This window comes from Vidua macroura, chromosome 22, assembly GCF_024509145.1.
Source record: "Vidua macroura isolate BioBank_ID:100142 chromosome 22, ASM2450914v1, whole genome shotgun sequence".
Classification (NCBI taxonomy): Eukaryota; Metazoa; Chordata; class Aves; order Passeriformes; family Viduidae; genus Vidua; species Vidua macroura.
In genome coordinates, this window is record NC_071592.1 from 5778286 (window position 1) to 5793624 (window position 15339).

General features: G+C 45.6%; 1 protein-coding gene across 4 annotated transcripts in view; it reads right to left on the reverse strand.

Moving 5' to 3' along the window:
• The window catches only part of CDON (cell adhesion associated, oncogene regulated), a 56237-nt gene that overhangs the window by 26905 nt on the left and 13993 nt on the right, over positions 1 to 15339 (reverse strand). For all 4 annotated transcript variants that reach the window (XM_053997137.1, XM_053997138.1, XM_053997139.1 and 1 more), the window contains exons 2-8: positions 9690 to 9826; positions 7385 to 7657; positions 5730 to 5876; positions 5302 to 5445; positions 4280 to 4567; positions 3178 to 3447; positions 1913 to 2251 (exon numbers count right to left, since the gene is read on the reverse strand). In XM_053997137.1, the coding sequence (XP_053853112.1) occupies positions 1913 to 2251; positions 3178 to 3447; positions 4280 to 4567; positions 5302 to 5445; positions 5730 to 5876; positions 7385 to 7657; positions 9690 to 9765 (1537 nt within the window). In that variant the 5' untranslated portion in view covers positions 9766 to 9826. The remainder of the gene's footprint in view (positions 1 to 1912; positions 2252 to 3177; positions 3448 to 4279; positions 4568 to 5301; positions 5446 to 5729; positions 5877 to 7384; positions 7658 to 9689; positions 9827 to 15339) is intronic.

The window sequence follows — 15339 nt, forward strand, 5'->3', positions numbered from 1 at the left end:
TGGCATGTGTTTCAAATCACATTAGGATTTCTCAGAGCTTCTCTAAGGTTTCTGTAGGAGCAACTTCAGCCTGTTTGCCCCTGAAACACCCACCTGTGTAGACTAAATGCTCCTTGTGTTTTTCACTCCCTCTCCTGCTACTCAGGCTGTCTGCAGTGTATTTTTCTCCTTCTTTTCCATTAGATGAAGTTATTTTAGAGATTTAACCTTGTGTTCAGTAGCTCTGAGAAGCTCCTGCCATGCAGGCCAACCCCACAACTGTCTAAAAAAGACCCAAAAAAGGGAGGGCTGTGAGTACAGGATCCTGAGGCATCATTTCACATTTTGGTGGTTTCTCACTATGATGGCAGCTGAAGTTGTCCTGCCCGCTGTAAGACCATGCAATGAATCACAGCCTGGAATAGATCCAGCAGAAGGGAAAAAAAAAAAAAAGATATATTTTTCAGCCAAATGTACTCTCTTGCTGTGTGCTGCGACAAGGCAAATTACAGGACTGGGTTCTCAGGCTGAGAGGTGTTTAAGCTGATCCTTCTACCAAAGAAATGGAATCCCAGCTGAAGTCATTCAGGTGCTTCGGAAGTGTTACCTGGCAGGAATTCTTCATTAAACAGCTGAGTGTCTGAGCATGTCTTTGGCATGGCTGGGAGCTGTTCTAAACCCCTAACAGCTCCCAGAAAGTCCTCAGAGACTTTTATATCAAAACCAAATGCCTTAACCACCCTCTGCACCATAATCAGCAGCCAGTACAACGTATTAGAAACCGATAAAAGTTAATAAACAAAGCATTAAAATTGAACTCACTGCCATAAAATTCTGAGGCAAAGCACTGGGATTTTTCTCTTTAACACAGGCTGAATTCTGGGATGATATTTAGTTTCGTTTTTCCACTCAGCAAGATCCAAAAATAACTGATTTATAAAACTACATGATGGGATCACTTTCTTGAGGTTTCTTCTTTCTTTTTTTTTCCCCTAAGTGAACCTTTAAGCATCTTTTCATGTCATTTACAGGAGTCTTAAACTCTAACCAAAGAACTTTAAATATGGGGCCACATATTAAATCCCACTGACCTGAAATCTCCCTGGCATTCAGCTAAATTAACTAAGGCAAGGTGCTGAAAGAGCTGAGAAACTTAAGTAACTTCATGTAACTAAAAATCTGTATCTCAGTTCTTGTGAAGGGAACCTGGGGGAGCTCAAACCTGTTATTAATGTCACATAATATTCCAATGTGAGGAAAGGCTCTTTCCCATCTTGCTTTAATGTAAGTACTGTCTTTTCCTAGTAGCAATTTCAAGAAATAAATAAAAAATACCACCCTTGTGGGAAATGGATTTGTAGAAAATTCTCAAAACCTGACAGAAGGCTCACATAGTATGTATTCGTATGTAAACATTGAGACAAGAAATGTTGACTTAGAAATGTTATGAAATAGGACAGATATTGTTGAGAGAGAAATGGAAATAGAAACAAGTTTTAAAGGATGGTTTTGTAAAAGTAAAGGATGGTTTTAAAGGATGGTTTTGTAAAAGTATTACTAGATACTTTGGAGAAATAGAGCTATGAAAGATGTATTGTATTAGGACCTACGAGGGGTAGTTTTAGATGATTGACTTTAAGGCATGAAAGGCATTTTGTCCTCTCAGTTGCCCCATCTCTGAGTCAGAAAGGGCTTAGTCCAACACACCCTCAGACAGTTTTTTTCACAGAGAAGATGCTAAGTCCATGCAGTGCACACAGCATTCCTCCTTTGCCTAAGGTAGGATGGAGGAACTGCTCCATGAAGACAACTACGACTCCTCTGCTTCCTTTCCCCGAGACTCCGCCCCACCCGCCTGCCACGCATTTCTTATTTTGAGGCATTTCTCACCTAAATCAGGAAGCCAAGAGGAAAGTTTGGGGCTTCAACTTACCGACAGTAAGGAAGGCTGTGGACAGGGCAGAGCCGTGCTCGTTGCTGGCCTCGCAGCGGAACTGCCCGGCGCGCTCCGGGGTCACGTTCCGCAGGCGCAGGGAGCCCCAGCCCAGCCGGGGCACCGAGGGGCAGGAGGGCTCTGGCCCTGCCCGGGGAGGGCTCTGTGGTTTGGGGGGGAGCTCCTGGGTGGGGTGGCTGATCACGAGGCCTCTGCTGTCGTACCAGCGGATCAGAGGAGCGGGCAGGCCGGTGGCATTGCAGGACAGGGTCACATCCCCACCAGCCACCACGGTGGTGTTGGCTGGGGAGGAGATGATGATGGGGACAGAGTCTTTTCCTGGGGGGAAAGGCAACCAAAGAATGAATTCAACTAAGGGATATGACACTTAATGCCAGAACAAGTCAATACAATTTAAAAAATCACATGTGGTTCTTTCTAACCTTTTAAACAATTATTTCTTCTCTACACAACATCTCTAGACTTCCCTTCCAGCCTGAAGAGATCAGCACAGACTCCACCTTAGAGAAGGCTGATAAAAACCTACACTCAAAACTGCACATTAAATTCTCTAAATGACAAAAGACTTGACTGTCAGTGAGGAACACAGTGCAGGCAAGACTGGCTTAGTCCACTCCACACATGCACAGGCCACGAAATCTCTGCTCAGCCAGGCTCTGCACAGCTCACACCAACCATAACTGGTCCAGAGAAGGTTCAAAGCTTCAGCTATGCATGACAGGGAGAGAATGGGGACAGCAGCAGTCTTGCCAGCATCCTTGTGCCAGCAGAAATCAACTTCTCTGGGTATTAGAAGGTATCTTAGACAGAAAAGAGATCAAAAAGACTTCTGGTACCTGATCCTGCCTATCTGATAGAGGGGAAGTGTGCATTAACCCCAAACCTGATGACTGTTGTGTAAACTTGATTATGGAACAGGCTTAACTACTCAGCAGCCAATACTACTAGGAGTACCAGCTCATCCAGCACAACAGGATCCTGATTCCATTTAAGAATAAATCGCATCAAGTCCAATCATAAGCTGATTTGATTGCAGCTGATAATCCAGGTTTTAAGTATCAGGTAGCCACACTACCCCAGAAATCCCCGCATCTCTAAAAATCCATCTGAAAGCACCTTCTTTGTAAGATTAGTGGTCAGAAACAAATTAATACATAATCTAGGGAAAAAAAAAAACCACAATAGAATAAAGCTTAAAGTATAAATGCTTAATGTGAGTTCTTGAGGGCTGCAAGTGCTCCTACCTGGCTGGACACGGAGTCTCCCCGTGGACTGCACAAACCCAATTCCATTGTTTCCCACACACTGGTACAAGCCAGAGTCCTCCAGGGTGACCCCGCAGATCCGCAGGTGGTTTCCCGTGGGGAAATGTCGTGGTGAGGGATGGAGAGGAGCTGCGTTGTGGAGCCAGGTGAGGGTGGGAGCAGGGCTGCCGCCAACCTCGCACCAGAAATGGACGCTCGCTCCCGCGGCCACGGTTTCGTCCTGCAGTCCCCTGGAGAGTGAGGCAGGTTCTGGAAAGGGAAATGATACTACATAAACAACTTAGACTAAGTCCTGAAAAAACTGCTGTGAAACATTACACAAGCTTATCACATCCAAAGGCTGAACAAGTACCCCAAGCTGCACTGCCCAAAGCTGCTTTTCCCACGCATGGGCTTATTTGAATGGTTTCTCCCTTCTATTTCAACAGCCACATGTTTGCATCAATCTTGTAAATAAAAGACTTCTATTTTCAAAACAATTAATTAGTGACATCCCCCAAAAAGAGGTGTGTTGTGCATCAACATCCTGTTTTCTGAGTAACTCAAACACACACATATTAAAACCCAAATAAAATCTGTCATGAACGCAGAAAAACTCAAATAGCAGGAAAATCTGCTACAATGGAAAGGGGAGGTGAGGAACAACTAGCAGCCAAACAAAAGAGGCCAAATATATGATTATGTTTCTTTTGCTTTTGTTTATGTTCTCATCCAAACGTATCACCTTCCCTCACCAGTTTTTGTTCACATACAACCTCAAAAGAAGCAAATCTGGTCCCCGGCACATTACTGACACTGGCACTCTGTAGGAAAATAAATGGATCAGTTCTTCCCTTGGAGTTTGTTATCCTTCACTGTTTCATTATTTCAGACTGCAAATGGTTTGAAGAGATAAATAATTACGGATTTTAACTTGGGAGAAATAATGGGATACGGTCATTATAAACAGATCTGTATTCTTTATTTTAATACGCTTAAGGTTGAGAAAGAATGCAAGGTTGTTTGGAAGCAGATGCCAAAACTAGCAGGTATATGAAGGGTAGGTTTGTTGCCTGGATGTGAAAATGTCTTTAATTCTTACCAAGTACAGTAAGCGAATAGTGAACATATTTCACTGTTCCAGAGTCACTTCCCACCACACAGGAGTAATTCCCAGCATCCGACGGCTCGAGCCGGTCCGTGACCAGGTGGGAGTGCAGCAGCTTCCACCTGCCTCTCCTCAGCGCATCCCGGCCGTCTTTCACCCAGCGGATGGGGGCCGGAGCTGACCCACTGACCACACACTCCAGGGTCAGGGCGCTGTGCCGGGGCACTGCCAGGCTCTGGGGAGCCAGCGGGTGAAGGATGCGAGAGCCGCCTGAAGAAGGACCTGGAGGAGAGGAGATGAATCATGGAAGAGAATCACAGAATGGTTTGGGCTTCTGGTCACCTTCCACTTGACCGGGTTGTTCCAAGCCCTGTCCATCCTGGCCTTGACCACTTCCAGAGATGGGACAGCCACAGCTTCTCTTGGCAGAGAGCCTCACAAGGCCTCACCACCCTCACAGGGACCCAATATCTAACCTAAACCTACTCTCCATCAGTGCCATTCCCCTCTGTCCTCTGACTCCAAGCCCTCCCTCTCCATTTTTCTTGTAGGCTCCCTTCAGGTACTGGAAGGTCACAATTAGGTCACTGCTAAACCTTATATTTTACAGGCTGAACTGTCCCAATTCTCTTAGTTTTTCCTTACAGGAGAAACCAACCAGGCTTTTAAACCACACCCTCCCATCCCATTCTCTGTCCTCCTCCATGTCTTTCAAACACTGCACTTGGGACTGAGCACAATGTTGTAACACTGCTTCCCAGAAGTCCTGCTCCAAAACAGATTTGGGGACAGAAGTATTAGCAGTATCCCCTTTCCAAAGGTGACTGCCTGGAATTTGAAAAGCAGTCAGGCTGCTCCTCCACAGTGAGGGGAAATAAGAACTGAATGTGCAAAGAATGGAGGAGAGATCTTACATACTATGGTGTTGGAGGCACTGATAGGCTCGTGCTAAAAAAGGGATGTTATTTATTCTGTTTGAGCCATATTAATTCTGGAAAGCTGAACTGAATACTCACGTGTGACTGTGAGCTTCCGTGCAGTGAGTTCTTCTCTGAGGTCGTGAGTAACTGGGTTGTATGCTGCACACTTGTAGGATCCTTTGTCTTCTAAAGATACATTCAAAATTTGCAGGTTTCCAGATGGAAGAATTAGGTAGTTGTCTAAACAAGTGGGGAAGGTGAAAAGAGGATTAAATGTAGTTTCAGAAGATGTCTTCCTTTTTAGTAATTTTTAAGATTAATTTGTCAGCTACACCTATTTATTCTAAATGTAGTATCAAAAAGAAATCACCATGCAAAGGAGACTCATTTCCAAAGGTAGGTTTAGATAAAGCAATCTGCACAGGAAGTTCTGCAACTTTCCAGAGGAGTTTTTTCCTTTAGGTTCAAGGAAAAAACTCTAGGCAAGCTTTTGTTGGATACTTATATTGCACAAAACACCTCACCTGTTGATTGTTCCAGCCATTTCCCCCGCACTTGGAAGCGAACCTGTGCTTTGGGGTGACTTTCTGGCACCTTGCACCCGATGAGAGCTGTGCCTCCTTCCTCTGCTGCAACAGCAGCCGTCCCCAAGGCATCAAAGTCAGCTAAACCTGGAGAGAGTTGGGAACAGGGTAAGAGCAGCCATGGCTTGGGAGAGGGGAAGGGCAGTAAGCTCAGTATTAGTGTTCAGAATACAGTTGGTTTCATGCTGATTATCTTCTCTGCTGCAGCTTTTGGACATTCACATCAACAGACCTGGTCTATCCTGAAGCCCATAACACCATAAACCCTCCTTATCCACTTCCCTACTACAAAAAGCTTTTACATGGGAACAGGGAGGAGAAAAAATAATTCCTACGTCCCCTCAACTGCTCCCAGAAAAGCCAGCAGAGACACTGGAAAGGCTGCAGGACTCCTGACACGCTCTGAGGGCACTACAGAAGACAATTCACGCTGACAGCAGGAAGCCTGTCCATAAAAACATGGAATTGTCTTTCTGGGATGATAATGAACACAGCAGTGCTGTGAGGCAGGCAGAGAGCTCCCAGCACCTTCCTGTGTGCTGCCAAAACCTCCAAGGGAGGAGGGAAGTGTGAAAGCTGCTCTTCTACTCCCTCCATGTTCAAATTTCTTTCAGGCTGTGAAGTTGTCTTATGTTGGCCACCCTTGGAGCTCTCTTGAGAGGGACTGGCCATGGGTCAGTACTTTACCAAAACACTTATAAGAGATCTTCCTCCCAAGGGGATTTTGGACATGCTCCATAGATGAAGTGCCCTTCCAGAGAAATCACTCAAACCCTGCTTGACAAAGACCCAATTCAGACAGCCCATAGATCCCAAGCTGACAAATCATGCTCATGCAAGAATATTGTACTCCCATTCTCAGCACTGCACTGTCTTTTCCACGTGGAAGATATTGTCCTTTCTCTTCCAAATCCCTTGAGGTCACACAATTTACAGATCAAGCATCAAGGCAATGACTGATCAGAAGAACCAGTGTAACTAAGAGAAGGGAAGCTGTCCCTAAGAGGTGAGAAGACTGTCCCCACCTGAAGAACATCAACACCAGTTTGATCAAATCAATTGAAAATTAAAATCTCCAGCTCCCAGGCAACAATTCCCACAGATTTCTCCTTAACTCTCAAGCATGCTTCTGTAATGGCATGGCAGCTTCTTTCAACATCCTTTGTGAAGGGAAGCATTTGGGAATCTTGTATTTTCAGGCCAATTCACAGAAATTAATATTATTTCATTGAATAACATTTGTGTTTGCTGAAGGAGATCCTTGAGGTCCTTCAACTCAAAATGAGGCTGACACTAACACTAAATCCATCAGGTATGGTTTGGTCTAGCTGAGGCTTTAAAAGCCTCCAAGGATGGGGATCCACAAGCTTTCTGGGGAATCTGTTCCAGGGCTGCATCACACAGGTCTCAGACGATGTAATTGAAAAGAAAGGCAAGAAGTGTACAATCCATCATATTGTAAGTACTGGCTGAGGAAAAAAAAACACCCCAGAACATTTTGATCTAGGCGTTTTCTAGAAGTCAAAGAAGAACAAACCATACAAGCCAGCTGAGAATTGGCAAGGAGCAAAGAACAGAAATGCAGATGAACTTACTGCCCATGGACACGGTGGCCGGCCGGCTCAGCACGGCGCCCACGCCGCTGCTCGCCACGCACTGATAGCGCCCGCACGTCGCCGGGCTCAGGGACACGATTGTCAAAGATCCTGACTGGATTTCCACTTCTCCCACCCTGCTGTTCAGAGGCTCCCCATTAAACAGCCAGGAAATGCGAGCTGTGGAGGGCTCGGCAGAGCAGCGGAGTTGGACGGGCTCACCAGACTTCTGGACAGTAGAGGAGGGCTCAGAAATAAAACGGGGAGTTATATCTAAAAGGAAAAATATACATATATTGAGTTAGGGACCAGAATTTTGCATGGACACAGGTGATAAGGTTAACAACGTGTTGACTGGTAGGAAAGACTCACCATATAAAGGGTCTCTAAACTCCGAGTTGCGAGTTATACTCAAGCAAGTGTTGCCTTTTCCTTGGCAAGAGGAACTCAGGAGAGATTCCTGCTCGCTCTCAAAGACAGGGTAAAGATTCAAACCCCACAAAGGGGGCAACAACAACTAAATGGAGGTAGGTGCAGTAAGGGGGAGGTACATCCCCAAGTGTGCACAAGGCAGAGTCATCATGATTGCTAGGGCCAGCAAAAATTGCAATCCCACTGGATTTATCCAGAGGAAAACAGCACCCGTCACCTGAAGAGAGGGAGCACAGGAACACGCAGCTGTAGCTGATCTGTCCCATATGAAGCAGGCCCGGACGTGACTTGTAAAATGCTAGAAATGGCAGGAGCCTGCCAGGTATTTACACAGAACCGTCTCCGAGTCTGCAGAACTAATTAAAAATAGCCGGATTAAAAAAAAAAGCTGGACGAACAGCAAAGGCTCTTGCTAATTCCAAATACATGGACTTCATCAGGACAAGGATGATGAATTGGGCATCCATTATCTTTACTGAGTAAAGATGAACAGAAACAGGAAGAGCTGCTAATAAATAAAAGGTTCAATTCCACAGAAGTTGGTTATGAGAATCCATTTATTTGCCAGAAGAAAATTCCTGCTTGTTGGAAGAGATTTTTTCCTATCCTGGCCAATGAAACGCTGGGAAGTATTTCCATTTGTTTTCTATTGAATTCTCCACTAAAGATTTTGCATGAAGGAAGCAAGCAAAAGGCAATTAACACCAGTAATACTTAATTGGTTAGTAATATAAATTAGGAGAAAAAACTAAATTAAAAAGAGACACATTGTCAGGGAAAAACAACTTCTATTTTGTAAAGGAACTAAGGAATTCCAGATAGTACGGGTCAAGATGATATTAAATGACATCCAAGTCAGAGACAGTTTTCTTATAGGTGGGGCCCTGGGTTCATGCTTTTCTTCTCAAGTCAGTCCATCCCAGCTCTGGTTATGAGTTTCAGATGAGAAACTGCACATTTTTAACTGAACCATAAACTATCTGCATAAACATAAAATAAAACTGGAAATTAAAGTGTGGCTTCACTTAACAAAAAAAGATGAAATCCATAAAAATGGTATCCAAGCATTTCGCAGGACTCCAGATGTCCATTTTTAGCTTTTAATTAGAAAACTGTTTTTCCTATTAGTTCAGTTTGAATTACCAGGGATAAGAGGGAAGCACTGACCTTTCAGTTCGCTTGCCACCTATTGCTATGAAATCATACTGCTACTTTCATCTTCGCCCCTGCCCTCACTTCTGACACCAACACTGCACTTCGCGTAAAAGGCAAAATTGGTAGCAGTGACCCTGCAGCTGGAATTTATCTCCCATGACTGCTTGAAAAATAAAATTTATCCCATTTGCTCATAACGATTGGCTATGAAGTGCTAAAAGTAGTAAAAGCTTCTTTTTTGTGTGGTTACGTTAAGACAAGCTGACTACACAGAGCAGATGTGTCAATTAAAACCATCCCTCTTCTTTTTTTTAACACCAGAGCTGTTCCAACTGCAGCCACGCATCAGCTTTCGGATTTCAAAGGGCTGATTCCCCTCTCCCCCGAAAATCCAAACCCCTCCCAACCCCTGGGAACACAAGATGCACTGCATGCAGCAGAACCAGCGTCCAGCTGAATCCATGGAGATTCCAAGGAACAAATCCATGGAACCCAGAGTCTTCCATGTTCTGGAGCTTGTCCTGAGCCAAGTTTTCACAAGCAAAGTCATACACTGAATGTAAGGCTGTGTTTCAGTGCTCCATGCTTCCTTAAAAGCAGCTCATAGACAATATCCATTAAAGCTGGCCACTTTGAAATGCACTCCCAAGCATTGTTTGTTCCAAAGTTTGAGCTCAACCCCAAAACCTCCAAGTCCCCAGCTTGGGCGAGGCCTTACCTGTGCTGGTGACAGTGACAAGGCTGGTGGCAGCGATGAGGAGCAGTGCCTGGAAGCGCCCAGGGGTTGGATGCATAGCGCCAGATTATCCAAATTGAAAGCCCAAAGCTCCAGACTAAGATGAGGCACGGAAACAGCTACAAAACAAACAGGCACATGTCTACTGTGAGTTTCAGGAGTTTGTCTTTTAACTCTCCTACAACAAAGTGTTTGGGGTTTAAAGAAAAAAAAAAAAAAAAAAAAAGCACAACCAGGAAACAGCTAATATTCTTTGCAATATAGAAACCATCTGTAAAAGTGAGTTAAGAGCTGAACTTCACTGTGGTTCCAAGTACTATTCTTAATGTAAGAGTTTTTCCACAGCTGGGGCATGAGGCATCCGCATTGAACTGCTCTGCCTTGATAAATTAGACTCCGTTCCACCCAGAGGAGCTGGAGTCCAAAGTAAACAGCTTATCTATTGGAGATAATATTGTTTGCAAACAATAATCATTTGACCATCTATCATCAGGCTGCACTTGTTTTACAAGTTTCTATGAATCTACTGCTGCGTTGCCGCTACCACTCTCAATTGCTCTAAACCTGCTCACTAAGACCTGTCATCTGCTGGTTCCTTCTGCTGGGCTTTACAGGCAAACCATAGCAATGAAAAACCACCAATATTAGTCTTGTTCTCATTTATATTCCCCAAAAAAATGGTGCTTTCTCCTATATCCTTTCGTGGCATGCATTACATTCACTTTTATCTCCATGACTGCTTCTAGAGAGGGCAGTCCTTTCCGTGGCCAGATCACACACAACCATTCAGCTATGTGAGATCTCACTTTCATCATCAAAAATAAAAACTACATCATTAAACCAGCAAAACACAAACTAAATATGATCCCAGATGTCTTTTCCAACCTAAGTGACTCTATAATAAATTGTTAAACCAGCAAAATACAAACTAAATCATGGAACCAGCAACAGAACTTGCCCGAGGTGAGTCTCAGGAACGGTGTTTCTGACACTCTGAGTCTCAATCAAACACTGGTTTCTCCAGGAAAACAATAAATCCACAGCTGTCATTCATGTTAATGTCCAATTGGCCTTGTGTAATGCTATGATGGATAAGATCTGAGCTCATTTAGCAGAGTTACTTCATTTATCAGCCCAGCCATACAATTCCACTGCTGATAACACTCAACACAGACTTTAAACATCTCATCTATCAGCTGCATATATAAACATGTATCCAACACACACACAATAACTGGGAGTTTTACTTCAGCACAGAAACAAGTGCAGCAATACACATGCTTGGTAGGAATAAGTCCCAGTTTATTGAGTATTCATAGAACCATTTGTTTGCCAAGAAGCTGTATCCAGATATCAACAACAAAATTATTCCTGTGGTTTATTTAAAACCAACCATATTTTATCATCACAGCATCACTGTAAAGTAGACATGCAAATTAAGCATCAGGAAAAGCCTCCAATCATAATTAAAGAATCACTCTGGATTTTATGGAGCTGTTTGCTCACTGCCACTTCTGCCCACAAACTGCACTCAGGGTTACACTGACAGCTCGAGAGGGCAGCAAGAAACGCTATTGAGTTCTGCTCCTGTTTCTGGGCAGTTTTATCTGATCTGGCAAATTTCTTTCAGCTGTTGGGAAGAGCCGGGAATCCTGTAGCCCAGGCTGGTTCCCAAGGCGAGCCGGGGCTGTTCTGGGAAGCCACAGATGGCAGAAGAGCCCAGCTGTGCCGAAGGGGTTGGTTTATTTGAATTCTCCCTCGGTTCAAGGGCAGGAGCGCCGCTCCACCAGCACACGCAGAGGACAAAGTAAACACCCAGAGAACTTGTTAACATCAAACACTTTGCTGAAGAGGGCTGGGGGCAATGTTGCTTTTTGCCAAATCTTCCCTCCACTATTTATTTATCAAAAGCAATGAAACGTATATTCTGGGTCAACTTTAACCCCAGCACATGGAGCTACTGGGTTATTTTGCAGCTGTCTTTTTAAACAAGGCCAGCTCATTATCTTTAACTAAACTTTATCTTTGGAGATCTACTTTATCCAGGCTCTGATTTCCTTCTGTTTATCTTTCTCCTTACATGTTCCTCGCTGCCAGTGTCAACAGCTACTCCTCTTTTGACCTACCAGTTTGGCTTTTGCAGGCTTGTGGAGTGGTAAGATCAACTGCAAAGCAGTGAGTACACAGAGCAAGCCACAAAGACCAAAGTTCTCTGACTGGGGGGAAAAAAAGGAAAAATATTGTCTTTAACTGGAGTAGGATTGTTCAGCATCAACACGGGCATCTGAATGAAGCTTCTCAACATCTGCTTCTGAAGGGATGGCAGAAACATCTTGCTCACTGGTAGATCTGGGAACACAGGGGAAGATAAGAGCCAGCCACACAACACAACCCAAAAGTGCTTCTTTCTTTTTCTTCTGCAGATGGTGACACTCCAGAAGCCTCTTGTTAAATACAGAGAAGAAGGGAAGACCACAGCTCATAGTTTCTTGGTCTTTAGAAATCCCATGGAGAAACTCTGTCTCTTCAATATTGTATAAAAAAAGCCCTAGGGATGGAAAAACATGACTCTTCCCCTTTGCCATCTTTTCAATAAACCTAAGGGGTTATTTTGACAGCAAAGCTGGGACATTTTGACAGCAAATACCAGTCACTGGGGTCCTGTGAAAGAGGAGCATCTTGGTTAGATGTGACTCCATTTTAGTGCCCTTGACTCCAAGATGAGCTCTGCTCAGAACAACTCTGCCCACTGTTCACTGTTCCTAGATTGGAAGGATGTACTGCCATCACTTGTGGATCAAATAGTCAAAATTATTTTGAAGTAAGAGGTGTCACTGTCTGAGCATTTTAAACTAAAAAAGGAGTTATTCATAAAAATAATATTCAAGGTTGACTAGAGAAAGACATGTTTTTTGCGGATCAGGAAAATGCACGTTTCACTTTCACTGGCCATTTCTCCAGCACAGCAGAAAGGCACAGCATGGCAAAGGCCACATTTCTACTTCCACCCAGACCTCTTCACCTAAAGTCATCCTCCAGTTATCTTCATGCAGCATTTGACCTCCTTGTCAGCTCTAAAGTAGGTTATTGCTCATGGATCAAGGGAAACAAGGAAGATAACAGACTTGTGTCAGGGGGAGGGGTCATCCCGACCATTCCAATGGATGCCTGCCCCTGGAAAGCACGCTGCACACACAGGGGCACCCAGAAACGTGTGCCTGGTACTTCTGGATGCAATTAGTAAGATGAAGTATTTCTGCACATGACACAACTCTAGCTGTGTGCCTTGTTTGTCACAGACCCTTTATGAAAGGACAGAGCTCAGCACAGAGCTGTGGGCACAGGCATCCAGCAGCTCCCAGTTTCAGCCCGGCAGCCTCTGGAATGCACAGGCAAGAAAATAAACCATCACCTCTAACTGCAAACAGAGGGGAAGGCACAGTTCAACAGTGGTTTCCCAGCACGGGAGCAGCGCTGTCCCCAACACCAGAATGGCACATCAGCCTGGCACACAGGATGCTGCAGGGCAGCTGGCACACGGCCTGGAGACCTCACCAGGGTCACGACATGGGTCATCCTGGAGCAGGGAGCAGCCTGTGGGCTCACTGAAGCACCCTACTGAGCCAAGATGGGGAGGCACAGACACCAGAGCAGCCAGGATTTTTGCAGCCCTAGCAGTGACCCTCTTGTCTCTTCCCAAAGCTTCATGTCTGTTATTGTTTCTCCAGAAACCAGTGGTCTTCAACGTACAGCTCCTCAAGTCTGGTCCTAGCACCAGAGCATAACCCTCACCTCCAAAATAATTCACTCCTACCCAAGTTCGCCCCCAAATAAGGTTTCACACTAAAAGATGACAAAATGCTGTTTTCCATGCATTCCCACAGTGCCAAGCTCCAGTGTCCTTCCAAACACAGCTGAGATCCTGCCCCACTTATTTACTGGACCGTGAACTTCTCCTCTCCACCCTTGCAGCTGAGGACAGTCACTATGAAAAGAGCATTATCTCATCCCCATTTTGGTTCAGCTCCCTGAATCATCTTCCTGCCACCTCAGACCAGCTGGCAGGACACCACCAGGACCTCCCTTTCCAAGAGCCACCACCCCACCTCGATCTGTTGATGCACACCCGCCCCATCACTCCCCACTCCAACACTCTCCCAACCTTCCGTGAGCTGTTCCATGAGCTGTTCCATGAGCTGCCCTGCAGCATCCTGTGTGCCAGGCTGATGTGCCATTCTGGTGTTGGGGACAGCGCTGCTCCCGTGCTGGGAAACCACTGTTGAACTGTGCCTTCCCCTCTGTTTGCAGTTAGAGGTGATGGTTTATTTTCCATGAGGAACAGCTAAATGAGGAAGGGTTTCTGCACTACCCAAACGTTTCAGGTCCTATAAATGTTGGGTAGAGCAGAAGGAGGAGGAGGAAGGAAACAGCACGTTCAGGAACAGAGGGAGTTATTCAGGTTGCCCACTCCGCCTCCAGGAGCTGACAGCCTTTCTTAAGAAGCCCAAGGAAAAAGTGACTGAGCCTTAGGGACGGCACTGCCCACCAGCTCCACTGTGACAGCCCTCTGGACTGTACCAGCTTTAGATACACAGATTTCCTATTTTTCCTAAACAGCACCAACTCAAAATTGATTCATCCCACCTCACTTTATAATGCCATATGTGATTTAACACCTAAAGCTCAGCAATTTTTTTTTTTCCCCTAGGTCATTTATTAGAATTACCAAGAAAAATTTCATTTTAACTTGCTATCAGTACAACAAAACCCGCAAATTTTCAAACCACCTAAATTTAGAGCAAATTAATCCCCTTGAATTAAATAAAATACTCTGGCTTCAGCGTGAGCAAGCTGAGTTAGATCATTAAATCTCACACCAAGACACCTTAAAAAAAAAAAAAAAAGAAAAAAAAAAGAAAAAAAGGAGGTATTGAAGCCTGTGGCATTCCAAGAGAAAGCAATCAGACATTCCTGCTGCTCGGCTCCTCAGTGATCTCCAGAGCCTTTGATCACTGACTGTCTTCATGCTGTCCTCCTGGGGTCTGGCAAAATGAGTGTAACAGCTGGCACATAGACTTCATTAGCTTTCTGGGCTGGGAGGAGCGGGCTCCAGCCCGGCAGCCACCGGCAGCCTGCCCACGGCTTCACGGACGAACCTGCGCGGTTTATTCCCGGCGCTGCGGTACCGGGACAGCCCGGCGGTGCCACACAGGTGACAGCAGAGCACTGCGGTACCGCACAGGTGACAGCAGAGCACTGAGGTACCGGGACAGCCCGGTGGTACTGCACAGGTGACAGCGCAGGTGACAGCGGAGCGTTGCAGGGCTGGGGCAGCCCCGCGGTATCGCGCAGGTGACAGCAGAGTGCTGTGGTACCGGGACAGCCCGGCGGTACCGCGCAGGTGACAGCAGAGTGCTGTGGTACTGGGACAGCACAGGTGACAGCAGAGCATTGCAGGGCTGGGACAGCCCAGCGGTACCGCGCAGGTGACAGCAGAGTGCTGTGGTACCGGGACAGCGCAGGTGACAGCAGAGCGCTCCGCACCCACCGAGCTGCTCCCAAAGCCACCGCGGCCCACGGGATGCGACAGACGCGCTCCTAATGCCAACCCGCGGGGCTTGGAGTGCCAAAA